The following is a 21,961-nucleotide window of genomic DNA, read 5'->3' as shown; positions in this document are numbered from 1 at the left end:
TTTTTTCTCTCTTTTTTTTTTTTTAAAAAAAAAGAAGTGTTTCCGTTCTCTTCCTAGCCCCACGGGTTTTGCAGTTCCTCGCCAGAAGTCACCCCGTGGCGACCGTCGGCCGAGTCGCGCCGGCGTTTTCTCATCTTTCGGATTTCCAAACAGCAGCTTTAAATCTCCGGAAAGACCCGAACCGGTGGCCGCGGGCTGGACACGCAGCCCTAGCTTTGCGCTGCAGCCGAGCCCGGCGTGCGGCCTCTCGAAGTCAGGATGTCGGGGGGCAGAAAAGCCGTTTGAGGTAATTGCTTGAGGTTGCTCTGATTTTATCAGACCCGGTGGCCCCCGCTCCAGGAAGCCTGCACGGTCGAGCAGAACAGCACCCGCGACAGAGACCAACGGAAAAAGCCACCCAAACGGCTATTTTTTTAGCGCCCTTTCCACCACGTCTACCTAAGGTGGTCCTCGGGTTGCTGCTGTGAAGAGCAGAACAGGGGCAGGGGAAAACCAGGGAAAGGCTCGGGTTAGACGCCGGGATGGAAGCGGAAAGGTTGCGCCTGAAGCCACAGGGAAGGGTCGACCCGGTGCTGGGGCGGAAGGACGAAGGGACGGATTAGGTGGGCCGAGGCAAGGGGAGGACCAAGCCGCTCCTGAGCTAGAAGGACAGCTACGGCGCTCAACATTTTTGGAGAATTTTTCTTCTTTTCGTTTTTTTGGAAGAAACCTATTTGTTCACTGTGCTTGTTGGGCTGTTTTTAAGCCAAATGACTTTTTCCTTCAACAAACGTGTTTGTAAGAAATTGCTGTCTGGAATAAAATCTTTCATTGTACACTGACCGCTCTAAACTAAAGTTTATTTTGAAATCTATTATTAAGTATTAAACTGCTGCAAATTTCAATTTAGCTTTACTAGCGGAAAAAAAAACCCCAACCATATACTTGCCTCCTTTTTTAACTCTTCCCACCCTCTCCTTGTGCTGGGAACTGTGGGGCAGGGGAAGGAAGAAGGCCAAAGATAAGAGCAGCTTTTCCACCAAACCAAAACGTTCCTGTTGTGTTTGCGTGGGAGCGTAAGATTTTATTTCAAGCTTCCGCCAAAAGCTGTTGCCTGAATGCAGGAAATTTAATCTGTTTAAATCTTTTTTCCTAAGGGGTATTTTCCTCTGTTTAATTAGCACTATCTAATCCCTGTGAAAGGCCTTTTGTAGGAAGCACAGGATGAGGCAGGGCGGGGAGCGACGGGAGGAGAGAAACCGGGAGAGGAAGTTTTGTCCATTCTTAGCTGTGATGGTGACCAGGGTTGTTTCTTCCTTTTCCTTCTGGATGGGGGTGTCTTACTAGAGGTAATCAAAAATCCGCTTTAGTTGTGGTCATTTTAACACTGAAGGCAAGTAATACTAACGGATAAGGTTGATGTCGCTACTAGCGTGATGGATCTGGGAGAGATGGTGGGGTCTTGCACGCCCACTGTGTGCAGCAAGGTGTAGGCTCAGGACCTCAAAACATTTCTTGATGACCGTTAGTAGCTGTGCGATCAGTTTAGCTCTGCATACAGTGGAAGGAATCGAATTTAAAGCTTTGACCGACCGTCGTCGGCAGCCGGATTTGAAGGACCCGTTTGTCAGCTCAGACGGACGTGGCTGCTGGCGCTGAAGCCAACGGTTTGCTAACTTAGGGGAAGCATTAATGGTCTACAGGGACTGGATGAGTTCATGGATATTGCGGATAAAGGAATACTTTTGGCCTCTGAAAAGATTAATTAAATGATGTTTGGGGAGCTGGTCTTCATGAGTAAAATCTGCTCTTTATTACACGTTTCATCATAAATCCATTCAGTCATAATTATGGCTTGTTCCAATTTTAATGCCCTAACGAATGCATATCTGCCTAAGTTACCAAAAATGCTTGGAGCACATAAACTCTTGTTTTCCCCCTATATTTAGCGCAAAGAATCTTTTATGTCTCAAGTCCTGTGTTGAATTACGCATTGCACTATGCGAGAGAGACATGCAAACAAACGGGAAGACTTGCTTTCGGGAATACAAGTTTGGTTTCCCACCTCAAAGTCCCGTTTCCCTGGCTGACAGAAGCTTATGCACCGCTTTTCGGGTGGTGCCTTGTGGCTTTCCTTCTTGGGGGGGTTTTGGGGTCGGACTGGGACTGCTGAGCCCTGGTTACTCCCCCACAAAACCCAAGCAAGCCGCGGCGCGAGGAAGGAAGGCTCCTCACCCTCCTCTGCTGCTCCGGAGCTCCCTGGAAGGCGTGTCAATACAGTATCGGCTCCTCCGCGTTGCGAGCTACCTGCGAGCCATCGCAGCCTGTTTTCTGGATGCTTCACTCGTTTCGCCGCGGGCCAGGAAGACTTGCAGTGCAACGGGGTGCAAGGACGAACGGGTTTGCTGGAGCTGCGCACGGAGCCGCCTTGCCCTCTCCCACCCGGGGAGCCCCTTACCCGGATGGGTTTGGTTGGGGTCTTGCACGATGAAAATAAGCCCCGGGAGAAGCCCCTTTGCTGCGGTGTTGCATCTGTTGAAATGCTGTTTATTTTTCAGGGAATTACCTGTCCTGGATGGGGAGCCATAAAGATAAGACAGCGCAAGACCCGCTCTCCCTGCTCTCGGGGAAAGGCTGCTTCTCCCACAGCGAGCGTGTGCGCTCTGCCTTGGACAGCCTTGGTGATGCCTTTGGAAAAGCCCAGCGACGCCGGCCTTGGGAGAGCAGGCACCAAAGGTGCAGAACCCCGGTGCTGCTGCCGTGCCAGCGCCCTGTTTCACCCCATCTATTTATTATCATTTCTTATTATATTTTTTCTTTCTTAAAAAGTGGAGTGGAGCAGCAAAACCTGGGAGTAAAGCCAAACGACCCCGCGCGTTTGTAAGCCCGCCGGCCGCGGTGCGTTCCCGGAAAAGGACGTGCCAAGGCTGAGCGAGGACGGCGCTCGGCGCCGGGCAGGGGGCAGGGGCAGGGGCAGAGGAGGAGGAGGAGGAGGGGAGAGAGGGAGGAAGGCTCCTCCTTCCTCCGCGGCCCCCGCCGGGGCTCGCCTTTGTTCCGGGCCGGGCCGCCTCCCCCGTGCGGGGCCGCGGAACTTTTTTTTTTTTTTTTTTACCGGTCGACTTTTTTTAAAAAAAAAAAGGAAAAAAAGAAAAGACGAGGAGGCGGAAAAAGTCCTAAATAAGCAGTAAAATTATTGATTTTTTTTTCCTGAGGGAGGGGGGGAGGTTTTCTTTTCTTTTTTTTTTTTTTTTTTTTTTTTTTTTTTTTTTTCCGCCCGGCTGCCCCCACCCCTTCCGCGCAGACCCTGCCCCCAGCCCGCCCCGCGCTCGGCGGCCGCGGGCGCGCAGCGCGGCCCCGGCCCCGGCGGCGGCTCCGGCGGCGGCGGCGGCGGGGGGAGGCGGGCGCCGGGCGCCGCCCGCCCCGCAGCCCGCCCGGCGCGGCCCGGCCCGGCCCGCAGCCCTCCCGCAGCCGCCGCGCCGCGCCGCCGGCCCCAAATGGATTATCTGCGGCTGGTGCTGTCCTGCCTGGTGCCCCTGCACGGCTGCCTGGCCGCCGGCGGCGCCCCAGGTAGGCTGCCGCGGGGCCGGGGCCGGGGCCGGGACCGGGGCAGGTGCGGCGGGCGGGCGGGCGGCTCGGGGCGCGCCGGGACGAGCCGCCGCTGCTGCTCCGCTCCGCTCCGCGCCCGGCCCTCGGGTCCGAGGAGCGCGGCGGCTGCGGCGCCGCCGCCCGGCCCCGCTTCGCCCCCCGCGGCCGGCGCGCCGTGGGTCCCCGCCGCCGAGCCCTCTCCGCCCGCGTGTCTCCGCAGAGCTCCTGCTGGCCGGCAAGCTGAGCGACTATGGCGTGACCGTGCCCTTCAGCGCCGACTGCCGCGGCCGCTTCCTCTCGCACGTGGTGTCCGGCGCGGCGGCGGCGGCGGCGGGTCGAGGCGAAGGCGGCTGCCCGCGGGCCCCCCGCGCCGCCCGCCGCCGCGCCGCCCGCAGCGCCGAGCCGTCGCCCCGCCAGCGCCCGCTCTACTTCAACGTCACCGTTTTCGGCGAGGAGCTGCACCTGCGCGTGAGGCCCAACCGGCGCCTCGTGCCGCCCGGCGCCGCGGCCGAATGGCAGGAGGACTTTGAGGTGCTCTTCCGGGAGCCCCTGCGGCAGCGGTGCGTCTTCACGGGCGGCGTCTCCGGCATGCCCGGCGCCGCCGTCGCCATCAGCAACTGTGACGGACTGGTAAGCGCGAGGCCGCCCGCCCCGCGGTGCTTCGTGCTCGCTCCCTTGCCGTGGCCGCCCGCTAAGGAAGCCACGGGCTGGCTGGCTCCGGCATTCGCCAGGTGGACATCAGCCCGTCTGCCCGGCAGCTCCGCCAGGTCTCGATAAAGCCCCCGGGTTGCGGCCAGGAACGCGTTTCCTATGTTACGTCCCGCCGGGAGAAACTTAACGGGGAGGTTTTGCTACGTGTGTCCCAGTGGCTTCCGTCGCAGGTGCTGCTCTGGTGTGGGCAGTGCGAAGGGGCTTCCCAACCCGGTTCGGACCAGTGCGGGGACGTTCATCTTGGAGTGCTCCGGGCACTGTATATCCAACCGTACATCCACGTTTGCTCCGGGCGGTTAAAAATATTGCCTGCCTCGTGCCTGAGCCACCTCTTGCCTCGAGGTGGCACGCGGCCGACGGCTTCCCGCAGCCGAGCGCTGGGTCAGAAGCCCGACGGCCGAGCGCGTTACGCTTGCCGGCTATCTCCCGGCCGTCACCCGCGAGGGGCACCGGCGGAGGCGTTACACGAGCCGCGAGCGATGCCCGTGCGCCCTCCATCGTACCTCGCGGCTGTGCAAGGAGCCTTTCTGCGCGTTGCCCGCTTCTTGAATAAGGTTCAGTGAGCTTTCGCATCTCCTGAAATCGCTTTTGGTGTCTCTTTTAAAGACAGGGGTTACGCTGCTGTCCGTCTTGCTGCTCCTGACGTCAGTAAGGTTTTTTTCCGTGGAGGACCTCTGCTTTTTTAGTAGTAGCTCAGATGCTCAGAGCCTCCTGGGCGAGGAGCAACGCTAACGGTGACTTATTGCCGCAGCACTTGCGCTGCTCCGTCACCCCTTCGTACGCCTGGCAGCTGGTGTGCCCACGGGTCTCCTACTTTTGATATCCTTGAAGAGTGTCCCATTATTTTCATTTTTTTAATATGGCTTTGGATCGCTGCCTTTCGCCTTTCCTTTGGGCCAATTTAATCTTTGTTCTGCGTGTCAGCGCTTGCTGTTTTCTCCTGGTATCGTTCATGCCGCTCTTTAGGTGGAGCGAACTTTTCATTTTGCTTTTTGTTTTCCCCTCGCTTTTTTTGTTGTTTTATTTTGGGAGATCTTTAGCTATTTTTGGCTGCTGGTGTAAACAGATTGGCATTCCTTTCTTTTTATATAGTGCATACTGTCACTATACATACAGAAATGACAGAGCAATACAGGCTGAAGTATATATTTCACCTACACGTAGTTTATTTTTGCCGACAACTTTACCAAATAATCCACCGTTTCTAAAGCACCTTTTTTGAACTGAGCGGGGCTGTGAAGTTGCAGGAAGTCCTCCGTGCCCCGGGTTTTGCTGGGGCTGGTGGCTTTGGACACGTTTGAAAGCTTTATCTATTTCCTATAAGCGCGGCGAGCGTTTTCTGGCGCAGCCTCGGGAACGGAAGTGAATTTTCTAGCTCACAGGTTCCACTGCACAAATAATTTCTACTGGCGCCCCGAGCAAAAGGCGGGTGAATCTGTGCCACCTCCCCGGTGCCCGCTCGTCAAACTGGGAGGAAGCCTCGGCGCCGACGGCAGAACCGCGCCTTCCCGCCGGAGCGTCCCCGGCGAGGCTGCCACGGCGTCGGAGCCCGGCGCTGCCGCGGCTTCTCCTGCCCCGGCCGGGAGGCACCTGGTGGCTTTCGCCCAAAGCCTGGTAGATCCTGCTGGGAGGAGCAGATGCTGCCAGACCGGCGCGTGGTTTGGAGACTACATTCGAGTTTGGGTGTTGTATCCATCTCGAGCAGATTTTCTCTCTCTTTCTCCCCCTTCTGGGCTTTTCTTAGCCATCGTTCCAGGTGCTCCCATCTCGGCCCCTCTCACACCTTCTCAGGTGCAGCTCGGCCTCGTTACCAGCTCTCTCCTTGCATTGGGCCCTTTGGCACTTTGCTGCAACTCATGAACCTCTGGTTGAGGAGGTGGCTTGCGATGCGGAACGCCTTTTGCGTGTGGTTTTATACAGCTTTGACTATCTCACCGCGAAAAGGTAGAGTCGCTCTGGGATGTGGATATGTAGGTGAGGTGAGGTCACTTTGTATCTGCTTGGGGTCTGTCCCCCTTGGAGGAGCTGTGCGACCGAGAGGACCGCAAAAAGCAGTCCCAGAGCTTGGCTCAGCAAACGGAGCGAGCAACAGGGCTCAAACACGTGCTGGCGATAGCGAAGGGGTCAGAAGAGAGTATTTATGACCGCGCTGAATTTGCCGGCGTGACCCAGCATAGAAGCGGGACCTTCGCTTTAGCGGGGTGGACGTTCGTGATCAGGACACTTGGAATAATATTGTTAACGTCATGTCGGTAGAGCCAAACTAACCCGAGCTGGGCAGGGCCGGCTGTAGGGAGCGGGGTTTCCCTTTGATATGCATGTGCCCTGTAATTGCTGTTGACTTTTCTGGAAGTTATCCGTGGTCTCCAGCAAGGGATTATGGCTCTTACGTCTCAGCGCGTGGGGGGGCGCAGGATCTCTCTCGGCCGCTCGTCTCTGGTCGGATGAAGTGTTCTGGGACGTTGCAGATGGAGTCTGTGTACGCAACGAGATGACGCTGTGTATAAACCGAGACTGGGGTTATAAATAATAATAACGGAGTGCTGGAGAAAGAGAGTTCCAGTTAAATCTTTCCTAAATCCGTATTCAGCTACGCGAAGAAGCGGCCTGAGTTTTCAAAGAGGCCAAACCCACGGCACCGTCCGTGTTTATCGTTTGCTGCGGGCACGTGTGCGTGGGCATCTGGCCTTTTGGTGCAGGCGTTGTCTTGTGTCGGGGTGGGAGGACACCGTCTTCGTGCCGGACGTTCGCGGCTGATCCGAGCACTTAGGGTGCGCGGACGGAGCCTGCGGCTCCCGAAAGGCAGGGGTGACCTCAGGCGGGGAAAAGGGGCAAGGTGCAGCGCTCGCAGGGAGGCACGGGCTCCGCGGCAGCGTCTCCGTCGCGCGGCCCTGCTTTCTGGGACGTTCTGTCCAAATTAAGTGTGAAATGCATAGGAAAAATACATACTCGACACGCACGCCTGCGTTCCCCCCCCCTCCACCCCCCTTCGCAGAGCTGTGTGCTTCCCTGGCTGGGTGTAGCGGGTTTATTAATTTTTCCACGTTTCAGCTGCGTTTGAGTGTCAGAATTTCCTGAATTCCTGGGGGAGCTTGCTCTTTTTTTAGCTGCTGGTCCCAGCGGAGTCACGCGAGGTTTCTCGGCGGCGTGGTGGGCTTCCCTGGACTGAGCCTTGACCGGGGCCGGGGGGGAGGGCTCAAAATTTCCTGAACTTCTTTTCCCACCTTTGGAAACCCCGGTGGGGACGAGCCGAGTGACCCCGTTCCCTTTTTTAAGAACGAGCAGGTTGGTGTGTGTCTTGAGCTCTACTTTTTTTTTTTTTTTAATTTTATTTTTAATTTCTGGCGGCTGCTGTGGTTTCTCTTTCGTTCGCACGTGTTGGCGTGCCGCGATCGCGGAGCAGGCGCGCGCGGAAGCGCCTCGCGTCCGCCTCGCCCGGCGGTGCCGAGTCCCCGCTCGGCACCAACGTGGCCTGTGCGCCCGCCCGTGCCCGCTGCGGGTGGAAGGGCTCCCCCGTGGCTTGCTGCAGTAACGCTCAATAAATTACAGCACGCGGCATTAAAAATAGAGGTGGGAAGGTGGAGTTTAGCAACCTGGAGGCCCTTGTGGAAGCGGGAAGAGAGTGGAAAAAGGAAGAGGAAGAGGCAGAAGTGGGGAGAAGAGTGATTAACGCGGTGTCCCGGGGAGCGTGCCGAAGAGAGCGGCTGAAGGTGAGGAGGAGAGACGGGGGCCGAGCAAGACCGAAGCGCGCCGACGGCGCCTCCGACGTGCCGACAGCCCGTGTCGGTGCCGGGGGAGCAGACGGGGCTCCGGGGCGCAGCTGACCACGTCCTGCAGAAAGCAAGGACCCGAGATGCACGCGGCGAGCGAGCTGATCCTGCCAAAACGGAGCATACCTGGATTCCTAGGGAAGAAAAAAATAAAAATCCCCCCCCAAACCAGCCCCAAAGCTGGTTTCCAGTGGAGTTAAGCAGCTAATAAAACTGAAGTGGAGCAGGAAATTTGATGAAGTATAGCAGAGCCAGGTTGGCTGATGCCACAATGAATACAACTGCGCGTGAATGCGAAGGGGATCAAGTGACACAGGCAAGCTTGGAAGAGCCCCAGCTTTGACCGGCTGTTTACAAAGTCCAGCTCTGCCTCCGTGCCGCTGCGAAGCACCAGCGCTGCTCCCTGTGGTCCTTTTTCAGTCGCTGAAAGCGAAGCCGTTCCAATAACGGAGCGCTGCTGAGTGCTCCGGTGGAGTCGGAGGCTTCGCTGCAAGGACGGACCTGCACGTTCTGCGGGCTTTTCCAGGCAGCTGCTCGATAAGAAGCTAGCAGGGACGGTCCAGCCATCGAGGGCAGGGAAATGGGTGCACGTGCGTGATGGAGACCAGCAGAGTTGGTGGTGGACGCTGTGCTGCGTGTTCAGGAATCTTTTTTTTTTAAAAAAAATCCATAGCTTTGCCGTGGGGCTGGAGAGGTTGCCTGTGCAATGAAGGAGCCACCAGGTGAAGTGAAAGCCCACTGATCTGGGGACAAAGTGGCAAGAGAACAAGGTGATTTTTGCGTGGTTATTTCCCGTCGCCCCTTGGTGTCTTTTGCCCCGGGTCCTAGGCAGCTGGTGCCTTGGGGGCATGACTGCTTGGGTTGATTTCCGGGCAGGTTTTGTGGGAGCTTGGTGTTAATTGGGAGCGGCCGGTAGCCAGGACAATGTTTCCAGTGGTGTTTGCCATCTCACTCATCTTCCCGTTGTCTGGGAGGTGTTCAGAGTCATAACGCTTTCCAACTCCTCAAGGGATTCCCCTGCTGCAATTTCCAAGCACCTTATGGCCAAAGATAGTTATTTTTTCCCTTCCTTGCAGTTAATACCGTTGGTCAAATGACTGATTTGCCTGCCAGCATGTCCGGCTGCGAGTCGGGGGTGGCGGCGGAGCTCTGGGAGGGCAGCTCCTCTGGAGCCCGTCTCCTCTGATGCAAAACCACCCTCCGCTGGTAAGAAGGAAAGGCATTTGGTAGCCGTATAAAGACGTAGTTTGAAACGTGGTCTGGTTGGGTGGTTTTTCCCTTCTATTTTTTTTTCCTCTCCTACAGGAGAAATTAAGGGTCTTTGTACATGAGGGTGGTGGTGAATTCAACCCACTGATGGTTGACATGTAAAGCACAGTTGACACCAGGGCGAGGTGGAGGTATGGTGGAGGCTCTCCTGTATGTCACGGTGGTTGAATTAACTTGTGTTGCCCTGAAATGGAGCACGTGCACACAAGCACATCCATATATCTACATATATATATGTATATATATATTTATTTATACTCACTCACACGTTCCGTTTGTCCCGTTTCTTCTCCGCGGGTTCCAGGCAGGCCTGATTCGGACGGACAGCAACGAGTTTTTCATCGAACCCCTGGAGAGGGGGCAGCAGGAGAAGGAGGCGCACGGGAGGGCCCACGTGGTGTACCGCAGGTCGGCCATCCGGCGGGACGGCGCGCAGCCCCGCGACGACCACCCGCCCGAAGGTAGCGCCGGCCGCCTCGGGGCGGCTGCGGACGGGTTTGGAGAGGGGCCCTCTCCCGCGTCCTCTCGCGCGGGCGGGCCGGGGAGGGCTGGCACCTCTGGGCGCAGCGGATGTTCACGTCCGCGCGGGGAGGAGTCGCCTTTAGATCGGGCGGTTGCTCAGACCGGTTGCAGATGTGAAACCTAGCGTCCCCCAATAAGCAGCGTTGCTGATAACGTAGGCGACGAGCTTCCTCGGGGCCCTCATCAGAAACGCTTCCCGGGAACGACAGCACCTGTACAAACACCTTCGAGAAGCAAGTTTTGCCGTCGAGTGAAAGAAGGGATTTGCTAAAGCGCCTGAGCATGGTGGTCATCTGCCTGCAGCTTTGGTTCCTGACTTCCAGGCTTGTCTTAGTGAAACCCCGCAGCGGTCCTCGCTGCTCACCCCGTCGCTCTAGTGCTGCCAACGCTCGCGAGCTGCCCGCGCCGTTGCCGCTGCTTCTGCCTCGTCCCCCATGAGCAAAATCACCTTATTGCGACTTGCTCGTTAGCAGTTCGCACTGTACTTCAAAGAGCTTGGTCCTTCTGAACTGCTGCTTGCAGGGGGGAGGCTTTCTCAGGACATTTGCCCTCAGGCTTGCACATCTATCGCTGTGGCTTTAGGCCGGCTATGGCTCCCGGTGAGATCATCAGCAGCATCAAAGACAAGGAAACGCTGAGCTGTTGCTGGAAATCTTGAAATTCTTTTGCATTTGGGGAAAATTGGATGAGTTGCATGGGTCAGGAGGGGGAGAGCATTCCTAGGCACGTGTGATCAGACCCACGGAGGGTTTCGTCACTCCCAGGAAACCGAGATGAGACATAGACGCAGGACTCATGAGCAAAAGGGTCAGGAAACATCTGGCCTGGCCGAAGAGAGCGGGGGGACACATTCGACCTCAAAGTGACAGGAGACAGAGAAGGGGGTGCTGCAGTTTTTCGTGTTGATCAGCTCTACGCAATCCAGAGCCATTTCCACCATGAATTTGCTGTGCAGCCATCAGGGACGTATTAAAAAAATAAATATCTTCTACTGCCTAATTACTTTTTTGGAGTGAAGTGTGGAGGACTTCGCTCGTGAGCCAGGAGCACCAAGGTGCTCCCGTGCCAGCTTGCTTCATTTACTTTCGGAGTCAGGATTGGCCTCTCTGCCCCCCAAAAGTGTATTTATGGCTTTGCATCGCCTCCACAACTCATTTTGGGGAGCAGATTTGGGGCTTTCAGGGCTGGAAAATCGGTGGGAGCCGGGTGCAAGCCGGAAATCACTGCGCCATCTAGCCTTACGGGCTCTTTTTCCTCTCTGCTGCCCTCCTCTCCCTCGCTCAGCGCTCCGCTTCCCGGTGGGAGAGCTGCCGAACTCGCTGGAGCTGGTGGAGGAGCGGCTCGGCGAGGCCGAGCGCAAGCGGCGCCACGCCAAGAAGGACGACTACAACATCGAGGTCCTGCTGGCGGTGGACGACTCGGTCGTGCGCTTCCACGGCAAGGAGCACGTCCAGAACTACGTCCTCACCCTGATGAACATTGTAAGGTTTTCCCTTTTTTTTTTTTTTTTTCCTTTTTCCGTTGCTGGGGGAGGAGGGCGGTTCTCCCGGAGCAGGGCTCGACGGTTGCTGGTGGTGGGTCTCTTAAAAGAGAGGTAGGTTTCTCCGACGAAGGCTCCGGCGTCTTTTTTTCCCCATGCTTTGGGGAGGAATTCCCATGCCAGGGTTGGAAAGGGAGACGGGAGGACCGGTGCATCCTCTCCCCGATTCCTTTGCATCTGATTTTCCCCCTCTTTTGTGAGTATTTGCCACCATTCCCACCTCGGCTTTCCCTTCTCCGCCTCCATCTCTTCCTGCCGGCCGAGACCCCAAAATAATGGGCAAATTATAGCACTGCAGGCTGTTTTTTTGCAAAAAGACAGAGCCGCTCGGTGGGAGGATTAGTTGTCAGGCAGAAAGGTTAATACTGATTCTTTACGAGCTTTTCTTTTAATTATTACTATTTTTTTCCAAACAGAAGCCCAGCCGATAAATTTTGAGTCTCGTAAAGCACTCAGGTAGCCTGGAAAATTGGAGGCTCGGAGTCGTGCAACATCTGTGTGAATTGTCACAGCATCCGCCGTTTCAGAAAAAAGAAAAAAAGCCCCATAAATCTGACTTACGTATTCAGAATATTCATCTGATCTGCAAAATTATGACGTAGCCGAGGAAAATTATTTCTCTCTTGGACAAGTGGAAAAAGTATATTTTATTAAAAAAAAAGGAAAAAAAAAAGAAGGAAAAAGAAAAAGGGCCTAGTAGCTCCCAGGTGGTGCAGAATTGTCCCAGCCGTTGTCCTGGCTGTAGCAAAGTCGTAAATCTCAGGCTTTTCCTTGTGCTGTTTTGTCGAAGGGCTCTGAAGCGCGTTGAGAACTCCCTTACGTTTGACCATATGTTTTTGAAAAACTTGGACAGCGAGCGTTGAATCTTAAAAAGGGCGTCTTGTCTTCTGTTTTTAGTGCTTACGGGTAGAATGGGTATTTAAAAAAGAAACGGACACGCTGGGTTTCAGTAGGTGTAACTCGCTCCTCAGAAAGCGAGTGTAATGTGCTGGGTAGGTGTGATATACAAGGTTATAACTCATATTTTCCTTTGCAAAGTAATCTTGAACGGCAGATGTTGATGTAGATCTTATTGACTCACGAGCCCTCCCTATTCTTTCAATTACATTGTCTTCTCCCTGGGGTTTCTCCTGGGGTTTCCGAAGCTGTAGGTCAAGTCTGACTCACCAGCAGGACTGACGAACCCCCTCAGTCTGATAAGATCACTCACCTCTCCCTCCACGGCCGTATTATTTTTTTTTCTTCCCACAAAGTACAAGGATGCGAGTCTGAGCCGCTTGCTTATTCAGGATGCTTTGTTTTGTGGTTTTTCAAACCAAAACAAAACAAAAAAAAAGAAAAAAAGGAGGGGGGAAAAAGCTGGAGTGGTGGAGGAGGCCGCAGACTTGGAGCTGGCCCAGCATGGTGGTGGGACACGCGGTGGGAGCGAGGAGGAGTGGGCTCCGGGGAGCAGCGTTTGCTCCCGTGGAGGGCTTGCTTCAGCAGCCGCCCCTAACTTTATTCTAATTTGTTTTATTTTTATTTTTTTTTCCTCTCTTCAGGTGGATGAGATTTATCACGACGAGTCCCTGGGCGTCCACATCAATATCGTCCTGGTCCGAATGATCATGGTGGGGTACCGCCAGGTAAACGTGGGGTGCCAGTGCGACGGAGGCCCCTCCGTCCCAGGGCAGGGGGGTTCGCTCGTGCTAGGACGGAGCTGCTTTTCAGACCGGCCCTGGTGCCATTTTTTTTTTCTTCTTTCCTTTTTTGATGAAATCTGTGTTGCTTCTAGTAGAAAAGAAGAGGTAGAAGTTGCTTGTGAAGGGTAGGAAGGGGATGCTCTGCACGGGTTGCCGGAGGGAGAGGCGTCCGCGGTTCTCTCGCGCTCGCGGGCCCCCGGGAGACCCGGAGGCTGGCCTTCCTCGGATGCTCCCCTGGAAGCGGGACGTCGGGAGGTCACGGGGCGAACGCGGCTTCCCAAACTGGTGAGAGCGGTGTATCGGCGAGGAAGAACCGAGGCCACCATCTCCTGCGTGCCGGGCTTGACTCAGCAGCCCTGGCAGGCTCTGCCGTCTTGGTCTTTAGCAATTGGGGGAAGACGTGGACGGGTAAAGCACGTGAAGGTTTCATGCGGTTTCTCAGCCGGGATTTTTATTTTTATTATTTTTAGGCTTATTTGAGCGCGGTAGCACAGAGGTTTCCTTTCAAAGGTAGTGCAGTTTGGTATACTTTCTGTGGCAAGACCCTGTCCTACATGAAACGTTCCAGCAGGACCATTAACGAGTCCGACAAGGTGGTGTCTGTGTGTGGTCCCTCATAAGCAAGGCCTGTTAGGTCTCGGAAAAACACCCGGTTGATGTGTAACTCTGCTTGGCCAGCAGAAACCACACACATGCTGGAGACCCGGTGACGGGTCTCTGGGACGCGAGGACAAGACCGGAGGCGGACTGTTTTCTCGGAGGCCGTCGGGAGACGGGGAACATCGTCTCCGTCTGAGAAAGCCAGCAGAGCGCCTGGCCGCTTGCCGGCGGGGCTCGTGCTCCGGGCTGGACGATGATATACGGAGGGGAAGGGATTCAACCGCGACGTTGTGGCCAAAAACCAAAGGGATGAAGAACTTAAGGGCTCTCCGTTTCGGATGATTTATCCTCGCAGACACCAGCGCTGGAGGCAGCCGGTCTGGTTTGCCTCGTTAGGTCGTTGTTTAGGTTCGGAGGATGAGGTGGAAGTGACGTGCGGGTGTTTGCGTCCAAGCTCAACCTCCATTAACCTCTGCTCGTCTGGGACGCTTCCCGAGGGAGCCTTCTCCTGGCCCCGGGCGACAGCGCGTGGCGCAGCTTGCGCCGCTTTAGCGTTGACTTCTGGCTGCCGTTGAAGTTGCCCCCCTTGTCTTAGGCAGCCCCCCGGGTTTGCGTTTTGTCTCCCACATCACTTTTGGCAGGATAAGGGCCCCGTGACTATTGCAGGAGGAGCAATGTTCCTCACCTTCCCTGTGACTCCCGCGGTTCAGCGGGACCCAGGCGATCGTCACAAGTATATATATGCTTTTTTTTGGTCACAAGTATATATTTTGCAAAACGGCTATCCCAGGGCACTGTGTAGTCAGTCAAACAAAAAGATGCTAACCAGGGCGACCGCTCTCCAGCAGCCCTGGGAGCTCCTTTGCCCGTTTTCTTCCCGGGTCTCAGTCTCCGTGGGCCGTTTTTTTACAAAGGAATGTTGCTCCGCTCCTTTTTAAGCATCAGCATCTTGCACAGTGAATCCGTCTCATAACTTCTCACCGAGGAGCCTGAGTAGGAGCTAGGAATCTAAATCCTCTTTGCTTTCCGGCGCGTCCAGGCTCCTGGGGCCTTTCTGAAGAAAGGGCTTTTGTCACGAGCTCTGGGTCTTGCAGAGCAGAGCAAAACAGCTCTCTTACCAGAAGATGTCTATAAACCGGCAGGGAATTTCAGCAGCTAGAAAACAGGGGGGAAATCCGCACTCTCTGATCTGAATTTTAAAGTCTCTTCCTTAAGATCACTCATATTTTTCTTTTCCTTTTTTTTCCCCCTCTCCCCGTCTGTACACAGTCGGTCAGCTTAATTGAGCGAGGGAACCCGTCGCGCAGCTTGGAGCAGGTCTGTCGCTGGGCTCATTCCCAGCAGCGCTCCGACCCGGAGCACGCCGAGTACCACGACCACGCGGTATTCCTCACCAGGCAAGATTTTGGTCCCGCAGGTATGCAAGGTACTGTATTTATCTCGATCAGGTATGTGCAGTTTGCTGGGAGAGAGCCAGCAAGGGGAGAAGATTTCTTGCAGGCGCAGTCCACGTGCCGATGGCCTGACCTTGTTAGCCAGCAGGTCTAGAAAAAAGTTATAAAAATTAGTATTCTTTTTTAATGTGAAACAGAAGACAGAATTGAGCTAGGACATCAACAGGAGCTGAGAAAAATTGCTTTTATTTAGTTTATTAAACCCTCACCTGTCACTTCGGTTTCATGCACCAATCCTCCCCTTGTCCCGAAGAGCCCCAAACAATTAAAAAAAGTCTTAAAAGGATGAAGTAACCACAGGGAACTTCACAGGGTCAGTCAATCCCTTCTGCCCACTGGAGGATGTTTAAAGCCTGATTTTACATGGATCAGTCTCTTGGCCATCTTACAGCTGAGCACTGGAGCACTAGGTAAATTTGGGCTGAAAAGGAAGCTTTGCCGTATCCTGCAGTAGCGAAGCCCAAAATCAAGGTCAAAGATTTCAGAAGCCCCAGCAAAAATCAATGTAGGTACCAATGAGCTTGCAGAAGAGGCTTCTGGTGTTTGACTGCTCTGTTAGAAATGCAGATGCTTTGACGGCAGTACGGGAGCCAACTTCTGCCTCTCTGGGTGCTCCTGTTCTCCGATCCTGCTGGCAAGAAACATGAGTTTCTAGCATGAGTCACCCTGGTGTGTGTAGGATGGATGTGAGATGGAGAAGGGATCCTGCCCTAGCCCCTGTTAACTCCCTGGGAAGGGTCTTTCCTCGGCAGTGAACGCAGGGATTAATCCCAGGGGACATCCACCTGGGAGTCCAGGTGAGCTGGGCAGCAAAGAGCAGAGCTCACGCCACACCGGCTGCATCCCCACCTGCCTGTTGTCTCCAGGGTCCAGCCTCGGACTGTTCCTCCTCCTCTGGAGCTGTATCGCAGCATTGATGAAATACCAGTTTTTATTTCATTTTTCTAGACTCTGGCAGAGCGACTGTGTCCAAAAACGTTGGTGAAACAGACCTTTTCTTGGCATGTAGGCAAAAGGCGGTGGCTTGCTACACTGCCTCGTGGTGGAAGGAGCCTTGAAAATTGGGATTTGCTTGTGAATTTTCCCCTGTGGTGGATACATGCCTTGTGAAACTGGCTGGGTTACCAGAGAGGGGGCTGAGGCTCCTCTTGCTGTTTATCTCCCTCCCTTCCAGGAGGGAGCTGCAGGTAAATCCCATGCAGAAGGTTCCAGCCCCTCTGCTCCCTAGACCAGGGCGTGGACTGCAGGGACCCGGAGGTGTGGTGGCTCCCATAATCCTGAAAATCCTGATTTTTCTCACTCGGGCCTTCGGGGAGCAGCTACTTCAACAGCTCCCAGCTCCCAAGGTGCTTGGTGCTGCTAAGCGGCGACAGTGAGCCCGCATCAGAAGGTGCTGATAGATCAGTGGAGTAGGCCTGTTCTAGAGATGCTCGTTGCAGTTCCTTGCCTTGTTCCCTGCAGATCTGGTCCCTGCTTTTCACATGGCTCTGGGTGGCTGTTTATTCTTGACTGTTGTGTTCTGGCCTGGCTGTGTTGTGTGGTTCAACGCATGGTTGCTCTTAGTCCACCAGGAACTACCCTCTCTTTGGGCTGCTGGAATAGTAATGTTCTGCTTACTCTTGCTTCCTCTTCTCAAAATGATGTCCTTTCCGCGGCTTTTAACTCAGCTCAGGGTTGTAAGCAATGAACAGCTGGGCTGTGGTGCCTCCATATTCACACCGCTTGCTGATAGAGCGCGTTCACTGGTGGTATCTAAGCTGCTCCTGGGAAGGTGGCTGCGGGCGTCCTGTTACTAGTTATGTGCCCGATGAGCAACGGCGGCGGGGTTAAAATCTGGGTCTTGAACTAGCACGGTCCTTTTAGGGCTGGCTGTGAAACAGCAGCCAGGCTATTTCCCCGCTGTCTGGCGGCTGCTCCGTCGCCGCATCGCCCTTGGACACGGCTGATGGTTCGCTCGGCATCGTGCTGCCTTACCTTGGCCGGTAGAACAGATGACAAATGTCTGATGGAGCTTGGCACAGGTTAAGCCAGAGGCGTGCCATTGCGAAACGTTGTGGTCTTGCAGGATAGCTCTCTGGTGCGGATCCAAGCCAAGCCCTTGGGGCTTGAAAAACCTTTTCCGTGCTGGCAGCAGCCCTGCTTGCAGCATCTCTTGATGTGCAGGGGAGCAGTCCTGGCCAACACTGAGTAATTTTGGAAAGCTGATGCAATTATTGATTTTTTTTTTTTTTTGAATTAAGAGAAGTTGGAAGGCGTGAAGCAGAAGGGCCACAAAGCACAACTGAGCTATTCTATCCTCGCATGTGGGCTGCAAATAAAACCCTGTCTTCCAAAGAGAAATGCTTCGGGGTGGCAGACAGACAGATTGTAAATTATTTATTGTTGACGTTAAGGCCACGTTGAAACTAGAACAGACTACCATTCCCCCAGTCCCTCCACAGCAGGAACGTGGGGAGGCCTCTCTGTCCTCTGCTGAAGGATGCTTCCACCTAAATTGAATTTGTTGCATTGGTTGGTCTTTGCGTGAGCCGCCAGGATAGGCCAGTGGTCCGTCAGAGAGGCTGAAAATGAAGTTAAAAATCTCCTTAAGGAAGAATAGCGGGCATTTTGGGCAAGTTAGATAACGGCTTGTGTCTTGCCCACGCAGCTGAGAACACATCCCTCTCCCGTGCACCTATCTGGTAACCTTCTGCATACTAACCTGATCTTTAGCAAGTCAGCGTTCTTCAGGTGGTTACTTCTTGTCATCATTCGCCCGTGCATAACCCTTTAGTTCATTCAGTTCTTCTGAGGCTCTTAGCTATGAAATCTTGGTCATCCTTAGGATACAGGACTATGAAAAGATCTTTGGCTATCTCCTTTCTAGACATCAGGGGCATCTCTGGGTGGGAATTTATCCCATCTTCATTCTAGACAAAATATATGTGCTCTTCGCTTGTATGGAAAACTTCCCACGTCCTTACTCTTTTCTTTTTTTTTTTTTTTAATATGGAACATTTATTTAAAACAAAATCTTTTGAAACGATTTACCCAGGATTTGATGCATTATTTTATAGTAAAACCCAATTATCAGATTATCTCTCAAGCTCTATATTTGGCCTGTTATTTTTTGCTTTTTCCTTTTGGCTGCATCACCTATTGAGCAGATTTCTGTGAGCTTTCAGCAGTTGCTCTCTACTCTTTTTCTGATGATGCTTTAGTTTGTTTGAGCAAAGTCTCTTTCCCCTGTTGAATTTGAGGAAAATGAAAACCGAACTCTTTTCCTGTTGAATGAAACTGCAAGTATAGCTATCTAAAGCAGTCTGCTTTGAAAAGATCCTTGATTTTTCCCCACCCCCACAGCCCCCGTGAGGTTACATGGTATTTGGCAGGCAAAAGTGAGCTTGCCCTGCCTGTAGGGAGAAGCAGGTATTTAGTTCACCTTAGGCTTTTGCTCTGGAAATTGTGTTCAGACAACTTCTACTTCAATTTATGCTCGGGCAAAAAAAAAAAAAATCAATTTATTCCCAAAAGGTACCATGTGGATATGCCCTTCAAGGCTTGGTGTCTGGACTTGTTTTGAAAAAGGAAACTGTTACAACAAGAGAAATTTCCTTTAAAAGATCCGGTGCAAGACGACACCCTGGAAAATCTCAGCTCAGCTGATAAAACAGAAGTATCAAGGGAAATGCCACCCTGATCCTCTCAAACAAGCAGCTTCCTCCATGCCTCCGTTGCTTAGAGCTTACACACGTGTGCAGTAGGGATTGAAAGTGCTGCTGCTGGACCAGTTTGGGCTCTGGTCTTTCAGGGAAGGTTAGGACATGGGTGTCGAAGTTGCTGGGACAGCGTCTGCCAGTCCTGCCGCTGCTTTTCAGCCCCAAACCTCTCGATACTGCTTGGTCAGCCCAAAATTCAGAGATCTCCTGCCTCCCTACCCTACCCTCTTCTTTCTTTTTTGACTTGACTGACAACAATTTCCAGGTGTCTGGCTGTGCAGTGACAACCTGTCCCTTGTCCTCTTTGGGCCTCGGGTCTTCTCAGTGTGGCTGCAAAGTCGATTATGGTTGACTTTGGAGCGTTCGTTTGGGAGGAGAGGTAGGAAACTCTTCCTTTTGGTTTGACGCGTTGTCCTCAGCTGGCTGCGTGGTGAATTTTGCCCATGTGCCCATGGATGTTTCCTGCCACAGCTGCAAGAGCGAGTGTGCATGATCAGTTGTGTAGATACTCTAGCAGCTAGTGTTGGTAGCAAAGGAGGGATGGAGCTGTCTGCCTGGAAAGCTGGCTTTGGGGTTGAGCCCCAGCGATGGTGGTCTCCCTTGGAGCCTCTCGGCATGTGTTCACAGCCTCCTCCCAGCTGCTGTGCTTGGAAACCCAGGCACTTCTGGGCTGTCCTTGGAAGGAGATCACTAGCGTCACGAGGCCAGGGCTCCTGGACTTGTGTTGTCTGAGTTTCTGTGCTGGCCCTGAGCTTGTCTGGTGGCTTCAGGTGTTCTCCAAAGGTACTTTTTACTCACTGTAGCCTCTATAATGCCTGAATGGGGCTTGGGAATGTTTTGGACATCAAACTCCTCTCTTCCGCTGCAGCTTGGATGCCCGCTTGACTCTTAGACCTTTCCTGTCCTGAAACGCTGAGCTATCCAGCATGGTCCTGCCTTGCTTTCACCAAAGCTCCTTAGGACCTGTACTTCCTTCACTAGCTTCTTTTGCTTTGATGCCAAAAAAGGGTCTATTTTTTTTAAGGCATTGAAAAGTTCATTTTAGAAGATGACAAGGAATGGATTGAATTGGGCAGAAATAGTGTGCGAAAAAGTAGTGGAAAAAAAAAGCAAGAAGATGGGGGAGGGAAGGCACATTGCTGACCCTGCTCATGGGAGGGGGGAGGCATTCGCTGCCCCACTGCACTTCACTTGATCGAGGGATCGTGCCCGGGGAGGTGCATGATCCTCCCTGGCTCTGTCGGGCGAGCGGATGCCCTGAATTTTCGGCTCTGGGGAGTGTGCATGTGTTGGTGCATCACCGAGGCCTCTGAAGAGCTAGATTGGGTTTTTCGAGGGGCTCTGGGCCATGAGGGACACCTCTTTTTTTCATTCTCTCTCTCCTTCCTTTTCTCTCTTTCTCTCTCTCTCTCTCTCTTTTTTTTTTTCCCTTTCCCTCCCCAAGCAACCTATTGCAGTTGTCAGCACAGCCAGGCCAAGAGTGCCACAGATTTAAGGGGAAAAAAAAATTAAACCTCACGTAGTCCCTCGGGACAAAGGCTCCTTATGGTTTTGTGGTAATCTTATCAGCGGCATCAAGAGGCAGAAAAAGCAGCTATGTTAACCACTGTAGCCCAAAGGATTTGAGGCAGCGTTAGGCATAGCTGAGGCTGGAAGCAGAAGACCTCCTGCCTTATCCAGGGTTGTAGAGCAGAAGAAAAATGCATATCCTCTCCTTGCTTTAGGGACAGGTGTTCCCACCACGAAACAACCTGGGAGCTGTGGCAGTTCTGTTGTGGGGAAACTTTTTTGAGGGTGACCCAGCAGCGCTGCTGCTTTCCTTGGCTTATTTTCTGTAATGCTGCCTCCAAAGTGCTCGAAAGTTGTTTGAGGGATGCTCTTGCAGTGGCTTGGAGATGGTGGTCACCGGTATTGATGGCCTGCGGGGCCCTTGGCTGCCTTTGTGCTGGCCCAGGTGCGCTAGCATGAAGGCACAGGAGCACCGCTGAGCTTTGGGTGCATCGCTATAATATTAGCCTGTTCTTGGCACCAGGAGCCAGGATGATTTTGCTGGAGACCAAGTCCATGCCCATGGGCTGCCATCCAGGTGGCATCCGGGAGGGCTCCCACAGCCGAGCGGCCAGAGGGATTGATGCTGGTGGAGGTCACCACCCAGACCCTGGTTTTCTAGGGTGACCACGAGTCTGCGGCCGCTGGCCTCCGGCTGGTCGGGCTGTCCGCACAGCAAAGACCGAGGTATGTGTTGGAGGGGTAGCTCTGTTTCTGGGCTTTTGGTGTGAGCCTGCGGAGCATGAGTTGCTGGTGGCCAGCGTGCTCCTCCCTTTGCATCTGCCCCAGGTGCCCACGCCGGGTAGCTCGGCCGGGAGCTGGCCGTGGGTTGCAACCAGAGCGGCTCTTGCTTGCGATATTTTGCTCTTTCAAAAGTTCTTTCTCTTTTTCCTCTTTCCCTTCTCTCTCTCTCTGCAGGTTATGCACCGGTGACGGGAATGTGCCACCCTCTCCGCAGCTGTACCCTCAACCATGAAGACGGCTTCTCCTCGGCTTTCGTCGTCGCCCACGAGACTGGCCATGTGTAAGTCGCCCTAGGAGAGCTGGCTGCCCTGTTTGGGCTTTTTCTCTTCCTCCGGTGGCCGGGCAGCGTGGCAGGGGAGGCATCGCCGAGGCAGGGCCCAGCAGGGCTGTGGGTAAGGTGACTGAGGCCCTACTGCCTTCATCAGAAGAGTTAATCAGTCCACGATGAGCAGCTGGGGTGGATCAGTCCCTTCTGCTGGCAAATTGTTTTACACCCGCCAGGAATCGCGGCAGGACACCTGCAGTGGAGCGTGCTTTGGAAAGGGGATTTCTTAGAGAACAGCTAGCACCACTCGTGCTTTTCTGTATACCCGAAGGGGAGTCTGGATAGGTAATCATTAGAATCAAAATGTTCCCTTTGGTCCTTCTCAAATGCATCTACATGCCCATCAAAAACCCTGCAGCCTCGCCAGCATATCGTCAGCGTCTTCCTTTAAGCCCTAACAGGTAACCTACAGGCGGAGTTTGCCTCCTAATTTAAAGAGAAGCAAGAAGCACAGCCTAAACACCGTCTTTAATAGATCTGACGGGCTGATGCAAAGCCAAAGCCCCAAGGAAGGTGGCTCACAGGCTTTTCCAA

At 53.9% G+C, this 21,961-nt stretch overlaps 1 protein-coding gene across 1 annotated transcript in view; it reads left to right on the top strand.

Moving 5' to 3' along the window:
• The first annotated feature begins 3,473 nt into the window (after window positions 1-3,473).
• ADAMTS14 (ADAM metallopeptidase with thrombospondin type 1 motif 14) overlaps window positions 3,474-21,961 on the top strand; it is a 29,101-nt gene continuing 10,613 nt past the window's right edge. Inside the window, exons 1-7 of the mRNA XM_062579614.1 lie at window positions 3,474-3,546; window positions 3,785-4,194; window positions 9,619-9,775; window positions 11,121-11,317; window positions 12,918-13,001; window positions 14,928-15,084; window positions 21,277-21,382. Coding sequence (XP_062435598.1) covers window positions 3,474-3,546; window positions 3,785-4,194; window positions 9,619-9,775; window positions 11,121-11,317; window positions 12,918-13,001; window positions 14,928-15,084; window positions 21,277-21,382 — 1,184 coding nt within the window. The remainder of the gene's footprint in view (window positions 3,547-3,784; window positions 4,195-9,618; window positions 9,776-11,120; window positions 11,318-12,917; window positions 13,002-14,927; window positions 15,085-21,276; window positions 21,383-21,961) is intronic.

This window comes from Rhea pennata, chromosome 7 (assembly GCF_028389875.1).
Source record: "Rhea pennata isolate bPtePen1 chromosome 7, bPtePen1.pri, whole genome shotgun sequence".
Classification (NCBI taxonomy): Eukaryota; Metazoa; Chordata; class Aves; order Rheiformes; family Rheidae; genus Rhea; species Rhea pennata.
Note: the sequence above shows the minus strand (reverse complement) of the source record. Positions and strands in the feature narration are given on the sequence as shown.